This window comes from Diorhabda carinulata, chromosome 6, assembly GCF_026250575.1.
Source record: "Diorhabda carinulata isolate Delta chromosome 6, icDioCari1.1, whole genome shotgun sequence".
NCBI classification, from domain to species: domain Eukaryota; kingdom Metazoa; phylum Arthropoda; class Insecta; order Coleoptera; family Chrysomelidae; genus Diorhabda; species Diorhabda carinulata.
In genome coordinates this window covers 13,392,673-13,404,658 of record NC_079465.1, presented here as the reverse complement: position 1 = coordinate 13,404,658, position 11,986 = coordinate 13,392,673, and the positions used below count along the sequence as shown (strand labels likewise).

Genomic DNA, 11,986 nt, shown 5'->3' with positions numbered 1-11,986 from the left:
AGTAGCCTTGATGAAGTCGGCGCCTCAATGCAGGTTTTAAGATAATTGCAAATCTAGTAACTCAATCAGTTTAAATTAACAAATGTCATATATTAAACTGGTCAACTACTACTACTCATCAAGTCACGGTCTTATACTGTAAGAAGTAAAATAAAGGTTTCAGTAAGAATTTGCAGACTAAAATTCCACGGAAAATTGAATATCAAAGTTATCGAAATTTCTGATTATCCAACATATTTCACCGCACGTCAACATGTTGCTATAATATATTTCAATAGTAATATACCAATGGGTCAAGAGTTGAATATCTTAATAATTTATTCAGGACCGGTTTTTATTAGTGTTTTATTTTTATTTCATTTTTCAAATCCACTCGTCTTTGGGTAAGTCAACGATACAATAGTTAATTCTGCTTTTTCTGCTGAAGGCAAAACATCATTAACCAAATTACCTTTTAATTAGGTTCTTTTACAAAAATTTTATCGTTTTCATTACTTTCCAGTATAAACCTAGTGTCGTAGTTGACTGGAGACAGTAGTTGAATATGTTCGGTTTAAACATTTTGTTTATTTCATCATTTATAATTTATGTTGTGGGTCAAGAATTGATATCACCCTGTCCGCGTTTGTTCGAATATGAACCACGGAATCCTAAAGAACCTGATAAAATTTATGGTGTACTTAATCTTCATTCTGATGCCGATCTCAATGGGGTTTGGTTAAGGCTTATATTTGATAAACCTAGCTTACAATTAGGGGTAAGTACAGCTATATCTTTTGACATTTGTAAACTGAGATGTAAATATATAGAATTAAATTCTCAGACGGCTTAACAAAATTCAGTTTAACAGTTATATTAATCAAATTAATAATAACAACAGTATCATAGCATATTATAACTCAAGCAATTGTAGGTAAGAAATCCACTAGCAAATTGATATAAACATTCCACACTTTTTAGTAAATATTTATATCAATGATTTCATACTTATTAAGTCATCCAATAAATTAAGTTATTGTTTCTCCTGGAATATTATTAACTTCTTAGATTATAATGTTAATTTCCTGGGCACTTTTTATTTCATTGTTTTATTACAAAAATAAAAATGTTTCGAGCAATAACATAAATATAATCAGTTTTGTAATTTCACTGCAGATTTTATTCTTGTTTATATAATCATAGTTTATAGAAAAATATTTCATATTTGGCAATTTTAGTAAGTAAGATCTATTTCTTTTTTTACAAGTATGTACCGAATTTGCTTGTAATTCAAAATCAAAAACGTGGGCGTAAAAACTGTTTCGAATTACTGCTTGTCATTTTTGAATTAAAGGAACGAACGAAAGATTGACATTTTTCGTTTTGTTGGAAAATTATACTTATTATTATATATTATTGAATCAACAATACAATGACACCGAGTGAGAAGAAAGAAAACCATCTTTTCATACGAAGCGTGAGATGAATCGAGCAGAGATCCTAAACGAAAGTATAAAATAGACTTTTTATACTCGTATTTTACAATTGATCAACACTGAATGCACTGAATACTAGATTTGAACAACTTAAAATGAAATGTGAAATAATTAAAAAATGGTGGACTTTAGACATACGATGCCTTATATAAAGTTATATTGAAATTTTGCATAGATTCCAAAAATTTCATAAAAACTATAGCATTCCGTTTAAAATAATGAAGTTTGTGTCCTCTTCCGCTATAACCGAAAATTTCAGAAAGCTGAAATTATTTTAGTTGAAACGATCATTTCGGAAAACCCATGCAAGGATATTTTCAGAACATCAGTTGCAGTACTTTCCCATATCCATATCGATTCATCTCGTCGTGAAGGACCCTGTAATTATTTAGGAATATTGGAAAGATATTTTTTTTTATGTATTGTTTTGTATTATTTCATTGTTAATTTTGTGATATAGTATCTTATAAAATAAATGTTTTTTTTTATAATCTAAAATCATTTTTTCATTATTATTCTCAAATAAAGATATGCACTGCAGACCAAAAGATTAAGTCGAGTAAAAGTAAAAATATAAATTTTTTTTCGTAGATTCTGGTAAAATTCTGTAAAATAATTATTGTAAATATCTTACTCGTCTTAAACTTTTGCTCTGAACAAAAAAAATTTGTTTAAAGTGGCCTCAATTTGTTTTTTTGTCTGGGGCAGCAAAAAAGTTAGAGCAGGTGCTGTTTTATATTGTATTTATTCTTGTAAAAACTTAAAATTCATGGGATTCAAAATGACGTTTTCTGAATATGTATTTTGATTTGAAAATTATGAAGTAATGACCGATGCTGGATGAAATAATGATAATTGTATTAATTGAACAAAAAATCACAAGATGAAAATTTAAAAAAAGGCTAATAACTAATAACATAAAATAGAATTCAATTAGAGTAGGTATTCAAAATGTCCTTCGTTTTCACGAATAGACAAGCCTACCCTTTTTTCTAAAGAATCCAATAATCTTCTAAACGCTTGGTAGTCTGCTATGAGGTCATTGAAGTGACGTTGAAGTATGTCTTTTAATTCTTGAGGTGAATTTACCTCTGTAGCATGAACTTTTTCTTTAAAATACGACCAAACTGGGTAATCCAAGGAATTAAAATCGCTTGACCAAAGAGGCCAATGAATCTGAGGTTAAAAAGTGTCAACTCCTTTTCGTCATTAATATATTTGTGAAATTGATCAGAAATTTCAATTGACTATACGCAGCTCATTTGATTTTCTAAATTATTTCATAATGCAGTACACTACAATCAAGTATTCGACTGGTATTAGCTAAACTTAGAAATTCCAGCGCCTACTTTTGAAAAAACAATTGAGCTATACGTATTGAAGATTTCACCCTACAGTATAATATTTTTTTAAATATAATAAGTGATTTCCAAATTACATAAATAACTAAGTAGAATAACATGCGACAATATTGTTGCTATTTTATTCGATTTTTAGTGATAAATCAAATCGTATCAAACATAGAACAACCATCACAACATATCACATTATGATTTACACTAATATCATATTAATTGAAATAATTTTTGAATTGTTGGGAAAGTCCTAATACATGTGGTGAGAGAAAATGTTTTGTTTTGGTGTTTAGTTTCTGTTTTTTTTTAATTGATTATAATATCTATTTATCCTTTTTCAAATATGTTAATTATCAGCTTTTCTAATAGCCAAGCATCTACTAATAATTACTGTTGTACCATGAAATTCAATTGAAAACACAAATAATCATGCCATTCTATGTCATAGAAAAGATCAGTGATTTCTATTTTGATATTATGTTTATTTTGAGACCCATGTTGATTGTGATATCTTGATTAATTGGGCAAATTGTCAATATCAAGTCATATTTTGATAAAAACCTCTTATTAGAGACCTGAATGACCTAAAAAAGTCTAAGAAGTCAAAAGTAATGTATCTTCAGGTTCTCAAAAAAAAATTGCACGTAAGGGAATTAAAAAGTGTGTGTACTGGAGGAAGACACATATTGCCATTGCAAAAGACAAAATTAAAAGCATGGAAGGAGGTCCTAAAACACATAGATATGAACATTTGGAGTATGGGATATAAAATATTACCGAAGGTTTTTCGCTTGTAACCAACAAAACCAATTCAACTATATACTGGAATTCAATTAAAGCGCTACAAACTGAGTAGCGCTCTTTAGTATAGGTGTGTTTTGTTATTCTTCAAATACAATTACACCAAAAAGGCACTAAGATCACGTAATAGAAACAAGTAATAGAGCAATGATATCATCTATGGAGCTATACCGAATGCCGAATCTGTAACATAGAAATAGAAGATGTTTCTTAAACCTTTTTATATATTATATGATCATTTGCCTTGATTTCAGGTCTTCTTTAATTTCAATTTCTTCTAAAAATAGATGAAATCTTGACGTTGACCTACTTCGATTTTTATAAAACGATTTTGATTTAGGTTTCAGCACATTTTTTTCAGTTGAGGAAAGAGTTGATAGTCGGACGCAGCCAAATCTGGTGAATAAGGGAGGTGTTTTAGTAATTCAAACCCTAAATCACGAATTTTTTGCATGGCAACATGAGATTTGTGTGCAGTGGCGTTGTCCTGCAAAAACAAAACACCTTTGGATAGCTTTCCGCGTCTTTTATTTTTAATTTTTTCCCGTAGAGTGATCATTAATGTTGAATAGTAATCTCCAGTTATTGTTCTACCCTGTACTAAGAAGTCTACATCGTTTTCAAATTGAGCACAGATCGAACTCGATGCTTCTACCCTTACACGCTTTTGATCAACAACAAAATTTACTTGATAGCTCGTTAATCCAATTTTTTGATTTTCACAATTTCGGTGTACATCTTTTCTCTTTTAATTTATTGCGTAGCTCTGGTTTACTATTCTGACGTCAAGCTTTACACTGACACTTCTAATAAGTTACTATTCGTTGCTATGGGAACGCAATATTTTGTTCATATATGGCATTCTCGTAATCATAATTGAAATATCAAATATTTGTCCTTTTTAAGATGAATGGAATTTTGTGACTTTTACCGATAATTATTTAAACTTAAATAATTATTATGATTATAGCCTTTTTAATGTAGGGGAAGGGTGTATAAAATGACATACATTTTATAAAACTAGAAAAATTTAATCAAAAAATTGCATTTTTCAAACGAATATTAAACAAAACATATAATAACCCTTTCGCAACATCTTAGACGAGTCTTTACCTCGATAAAATAAAACACAAATTTTTAGTAAAAAAAAATCAAAATGAACAAGAAAAATTCATTGTACACCACCTGGAGGGCAAAATGACACATCAATATTTTTTAATATATTTTTAGTCTGTACAAAGTTCACAAACAAAACTTTTTGTTTTTTTGTCTACCCCGGCACAGTAGGCATGTGCCCACTTTTGACAGGAACAGCAACGTAGCCACAGTTCACCTTGTTTGGAAAATTTATACACTTCTGTGCAATAAATGCAAGCACAATCGTCTTCATCTTCGTCGGTAGAGAAAGCCTCTTTTTCTGTGTCTGACTCGTCAGGCTCTGCAAGGACTTTTCTTGATACCACCCTTTTTCTTTTTTCTCGAATTATCAGTTTTGGTTTGCTTTTTTCTTTGGCCTCTTCCAAATTTGGGGTAGAGTTTAAGACAGAAGTTCCCTGACGTTTCCTTGGCTTTCGCTTTCCCTGGCCTGAAACAAATGATCCGATCGGAACTGGACTTAAATCAGCCGGTGTAACCAAAATTGAAACCCCACGTGTTGAATTTTGCAAGTTTTCCTGAGTGGCTGTAGGAATGATGAGGGGAGGTTTTATGGCGGAAGTATTTTTTGAACTAGGTCCAGGTTGACCATTATCATCAGTCAGAACATTAGCAGCTTTTTGGACGGGAGGATCTATGGCGGAAGCATTTTCTGAACTAGGTCCAGGTTGAGCATTATTATCGGTAAGGCCATTTGTAGCCTGTTGGACAGAACCATCGACTACAATATTTGTAGTTTCAGATGCTTGAAACATATAGTCAGGGAACACATCAGGGTTTATTGGGTAGATGCCTGTTTTAGCAAATCCATGAGTGGCATTCTGGACTGTAGCCGCTTTTCCATACGCTTCATTTAGCAGACCACCAATTTGAAACTGTGTCACAACTCGTCTAGAATGAGCTTTGAGCCATCTGGTTATTGCTTGGTCATAATACGTCTTGAGTGGCCCAAAAAATGCCACATCGAGAGGTTGCATTCGATGTGTGCAATGAGGTGGCAGACACAAAAGCACAATGCCATTTTCTTTTGCGTACACAAGGGCATCGAGATATTTATGACTTGCATGTCCATCCACGATTAACAAAACCTTTTCAGTGGGAGATGCCTTGACATATTTTTGGAAATGTTGCAGCCACTGTAAAAACACTGGGCCAGTCATCCAGCCGAACTCCTGGGCAATGCATAAAGTTCCTGCAGGTGCATGGTCAGCCAATTCTTTTTTCATATTTTTCCGGGGAAAAATTAGGGCAGGCGGAATAAAGTTTCCAGCGGTGCACATGCAGCAAACAACTGTTACATGAGAACCTCTTTCAGCGCTGGTGATTGCTCCTACTTGCTTCCGACCGGCTGTAGCAAATATTTTCTGCGGGCGCTGCACTGTAGATAGAGCAGATTCATCCACCAACTGCCGTTCTACTTCTACAGGAAATGTGGTTTTAAACCTGCCCAGTCGTTTTTCGCCTTTTTTTAAAGTCTTATTTTTTTGCAAGGCATGTCTCCTTAGAGTTGCTTGAGGTATGTGGTAAGTTTTTGATGCCTTGAGCCACCCCATTTCACCATTATTAACAGCTTCTATTGCCTTTAACATAGAAGCAGGATCCCATGATTGCCTACTAGATTTTCTTACGTAATTTCTTGGCATTATCTATAAGAAAATGCATATTTTAATACGTTTATTATGATGGGGCAAAATGACATAGTATGTCAATTTGCCCTCCCACATTCTATGTCATTTTACCCCATATGAACCTTATGTAAACAAATGCAATTTTTGCCAAAGAACCCGCTTAACAAATCTGAATAATTTAATTCTAAAAGCAACAATCACATAACTCAACATAAATATTCCAACTCAACAGTTTATCGCATTAAAAAGTTATAGCAGTTTTTAATGTTTCACGACAAAAAATTTTGGCGGTTAAAAATACTATAATCGGACGTGCACTTACTCTGAGTGACGAAGCGGTACTAAATGTTTTCCGCAATAGCATATTCGTTTCCGAGCGCTTCTGAACGAAAATTTGTGTGTATTCGAGCGCTGTGTCATTTTACCCCACTATGTCATTTTGTACACCCTTCCCCTACGTAAAGTGATGATAAATTCATAGAAATAAAGCAAGTTGCTTCTAATATAATTAGTGCTCTGTCCTTAAGACTTATTCTGTATGTATTTGGACTAAATGACTATTCATCAAAGGTTGAATAATATTACATTCCTAATAAAACAATTAATTATAACGTTTTTGAATATTCCAAATTTTTATTATTTTCTTCAGAATTGGTTTGGTATCATTCTAACTGACGATAACATAGTCTACAAAATCCAAGCACCTTCGAAGAAATTATTAGCCCATGTGCCACAAAGAGTTCGATTTTACATCAGATATGATACAAGTAAACCACCTCCTAAGCTGATAGAGTATCGACTTAATGCTAAGACGGTATGTCCAGAAGGCATCAAACCTACAATAGAGCCTCCTGTATCGTTGGATTATTTTACAAGCCCGGAGTTATCGACAACTTCACGGCAAGTGCCCTTTGAACGACCTGTGCAATCTACAGCAACTCCATCATTCATCGATAATCTGTAAGTATCTTTTTACTTTTATTTGTTAAAGATAATCAATTGAAGAAAATGCAAAAAATATGAATTGCTGTTTTTATCATATTATTTACGAAATTATTGAACTTTGATTATCAAACTTTTATAAACTTTACTCCACAATGAAAACATGTGTATAAGTTAATAACAAAAATGGGTGTACGTTTGTTTTGTGAAATTTTGAATGGGTCTTAATATTTTATTCATAATTTACGTCAATGTGTTAAATATATATTAGAAAATCATGCATTTTCCACAACATGAAAGAAAAGTCGAAACGTCAAATTTTATATTTCTTCCAAAAATTATTAAAAAAACTAATTTTAAAACAGAAGAGACCTAAAAGGATGCATTAATATATCCAAAGGTCTAGGGAATAAGAAATTTTATAATTTCTTATTTCTTAGACCTTTTAATATGTGTGTGTGTTAAAATATTATCAACCGTATTCTGATTGTATGCTGGAGGAAAAACAATCATCTTTGAGTATTGCTAAGACAAATATTGAATTGCATATATCTCTTTATTCTTGAATCATACAATCCCTGATTGCTTACAATACAAAGAAATAACTACTTCTCATGGAACTTGACAACATAAAACATGCTCCCTCCAATCCTAACTGAAGAGAAGTAACTACGCCTTCTCTTGTTATACTGTTATATTTACGTATCTACAATTGTTTAAAAACTTTTCAAAATTTATAATGATCAATTCACTGTGAAATAGCAGAATACTTTATTTGCCCTTACCCATTTTTTGACATATATAAAAATTATAGTACAGAAATAATACTTGAAGAAAAAACATTCTACATGGATAAATTCATCAAATTAAAGCTTATTCAAAACATTGCTATAATTCTTACTAAATAAAGCATTGAAAAATTTTGGTACTAAACGTTCATTGTGTTATAGATATCAACCAAATGAATCATTGGGATCAACAGACGAAAATGATGATACTTTTGTTGGGGATCTAAATCTAATCCAAAGACCTCGACCTAACAGACCTTATTTAGAAGACAAATGTGGAATAGTTATTGTAAGTATTTCATAAGACTAAAAAGCATTTGATGTATAATACATAAATTGTCGAAAAGAATTCATTTTGTTTATGTTCCTGTTATAGAGTGTATAACAGGATATATTTCTGTTATATTTCACTCTCTTATATTTTCCAAACTCTCTGAATAACATATCCCACTTTTTTGTAATTTACTGTAATCAGCTAGGTCCTCCATAAATTGATTTTAATGCATTGTGATTTGTTATGAACAATAAAGGGCGAACCTAAAACTAATCATCATTTCCTTTTCCTTCGGTAGGTTCGGTTCTTATTGCGAGGAATATAAGTCTTCCAGAGCAAGAACAACTCCGTACTTAGGTATTTCTTATTTTTAAATATAGCAAAAATTAAGGGATAACCAATAATGCTCAATAATTTTTAGAGGTCTGGCGTTATTTTATTATATTGATTCATTGTACAATGTTTAAGCTGCTGGCTATCTCAAAATATTTATATGGACGATGCTATTCTTTTTGAAATCATCTAAAAAATTATTTCAAATACAGAGATAAGGATATTCCACAGTTTTTGAGTTTTTGTCACTATGCCCTAAATTTAGTATTAAGCCTATAATTACAAAAGATATTTTAATTAAAATTAGGTTAGCTCATATTACGAGGATATATTGAAAAACTCTTAGCCTTCTATAGAACCAAACAAAATTCCAATGCCAAAATATCTTATTACTAAACATATTCTCCTCTAAACTGTTTCTTCTTTCTCTGCAAACTAAACTCCACAGCTTTTATTACCTCCTTTTTTCAGTTAAGGACAGAGATGATAGTCGGACGGAGCCAAATCTGGTGAATAAGGGGGGTGTTCTAGTAATTAAAACCTAAAATCACGAATTTTTTGCATGGTAACATGAGATTTGTGTACAGGGGCGTTATCCTGCAAAAACAAAAAAACCTTTGGATAGCTTTCCGCGTCTTTTCTAGTTTCAGTTATTGTTCTACCCTTATCCAAAAAATCAATCATGATTACTCCATGGCACCCCAAAAAACTGATGCAAGAGCTTTTCCAGCAGATTTTTAGACACGAAACTTCTTAGGCCTTGGAGAACCAGAGTAACGCCATTCCATCGATTGTTGCTTTGTTTCTGGATCGTATAAATGTACCCAAGTCTCATCTATAGTAACAATTCGATTTAAGAAGTCTACATCGTTTTCAAATCGAGCACAGATCGAACGCGATGCTTCTACCCTTGCACGCTTTTGGTCAACATTCAAACATTAGGGGATCCATTTTGCAGCAATTTTTCTCCTGTCCAAATTGACGTGAATTATATGATGAACGCGTTTGTATGAAATATTCAGTGCTTCAGATATCTGTTTTAGCCCAATTCGACGGTCTGATAAAATCATGTCATGAACTGCATCGATATTTTCGGAGGACTGACACAGAAACGGGCCTTTCCGATCGGTCATCATCTCAATGGAAACTTTACCTCTTTTGAAGCTTGCAGTCCAATTTTTCACGGTTGCATACGAAGAACATCGATCACTAAGGGTATTAAGCATATCTTCGTAAACCTGTTTACCTCTTAACCCTTTTAAATAGAGGTACTTGATAATTGCTACAAACTCCAATTTTTCGATTTTCACAATTTCGGTGGACATCTTTTTTCTTTTAATTTATTGCATAACTCTGTTTTACTTTTTTTGCGTCAGACTTCACACTAAGACTTCTAATAAGTTATTGTTTGATGCTATGGTAAGGCAATATTTTGTTTATGCATGGAACTGGTCTAGGCTATCTAGATATCAATACATCCTCGTAATTATATATATATATATATATATATATATATATATATATATATATATTCTTTTATACATATATATTCTTTTATACATAATGAAGAAGATATAAATACTGTGATAACTATAACAACTAATATTTTAACTAATTCTATTCATTAACCTAAGCAATCTTCTGTATTTAGAGATTTATTACATGAAACCAAAAAGTTTTAAGAAAATTCCAAACTTAATAGTAATGTTACAGTTAAAATAGGAGGACATCAATATTTAGAATTATACAGAGAACTAATTAACAATAATATAAATACTTATAGAACTTACTTATGATCCCGTTCTCGAATAACCAATAATTTATATAATGAAAGTTTTCAACAAAAAATAAATTCACAAAGAACTTATTTGTGCCAAATTCAATTTTTAACTAAAAATTCATAAACCTATATAATCAATTAGACCAATTAATTGTAGCATTAAGAAACACCCAATTGAACCTCTTACTGTTTGGTTAGCTGTAATTTTGACATCTTAAAGCTACAAAAATGAAAATTACATCAAAAACTCCTTTACAATAAATGAAATGAAATATGCATCACCACAAAACTATGTTCTATTAGGTTTAGATGTAATATCTCTTAAATATATGTCTAATAGCTCTACCAAATAAATGGATTGATATAAGTAAAAAGTGAGAAAAATCTATTATAATTAATAACAATGATTTTCAATCTCATTATAATAAAAATTACCAACAAATTGGCTCTTTAATATATCCTATATTATGTAATGGATTATATGATATAATTTTATCCCTTCTATATTATGAAATTTTTAATTTTACTCTAAAGTTTCGATCCCATATACAATTTACTATAGAATAGGAAGAATACTGAAAAATCATTACCTTTTTTTGAAAATAATTAAATTGTGAGTTTAAAATTTAAATGGATTGATACAAGAAACCAATAAGTTTTAGAAGATGTATCAATTATCATTCATATCACACACGTAATACTAAAATTAATTTAATTATACAAGGGAAAGATAGAGTCCTTTAAATTTCTAATCGATTATTTCATTAATAAAAACATAAAAATACATATACTATACAAACTTTTTCATGAAAATTCATATCCTTCATATCTTTTGAAACGAATTCTATATAGATCTGACATACCTCAGACTTTGCTTACTGTCTAAGACTATTTCTAACAATACTATTTTACATCTTCGCACTTAGCATTATAAAATCCGTTGCTTCCAAATTTTCTGGAAATTATATAATATAGAGATAACGTACGGACAACACCACAGAATTCGATCTGCCTTTACTAAAATCAAAGATAGAACACCAACCATTAAATCGAATAACAAAGTTTATGAAATTCTTGATTCCAATTGTGATAACCACACAAGTTCTAACAACTGAAAACCACTACCAAAACACCTTTTGTTGGAAACAATATACATTAATCGAAACGTTCAGTGTATTAATAAAGAAAAAACTGATTTAATTAATATCAATGTCATTTATGCATTTCTGTTAGACTTGCAAAAAAAACATTCTATAAAAAATTCAACGTCATACCCAGCTACCTTACCTTACCTGACCTATAGAAAATGTATTATTGACGTAACCTAATCTAATCTAATCTAAAATATCTTTCATTATGTTACCTATAAACATTCATAATCTAACCTATAAAAATTTAACATCATACATAACTACTCCATAGCAACAAGAATAAACAAACTCTATATTTACTTCA

General features: G+C 31.0%; 1 protein-coding gene across 3 annotated transcripts in view; it reads left to right on the top strand.

Moving 5' to 3' along the window:
• Positions 1–11,986, top strand: part of LOC130895225 (venom serine protease Bi-VSP-like) — a 32,172-nt gene continuing 20,186 nt past the window's right edge. For 2 of the 3 annotated variants that reach the window (XM_057802420.1, XM_057802419.1), the window contains exons 1-4: positions 1–383; positions 503–757; positions 7,064–7,374; positions 8,307–8,433. In XM_057802420.1, coding sequence (XP_057658403.1) covers positions 545–757; positions 7,064–7,374; positions 8,307–8,433 — 651 coding nt within the window. In that variant the 5' untranslated portion in view covers positions 1–383; positions 503–544. Of the gene's footprint in view, positions 384–405; positions 758–7,063; positions 7,375–8,306; positions 8,434–11,986 lie in introns of those variants that run through there. The other variant, XM_057802418.1, reaches the window with a different exon arrangement.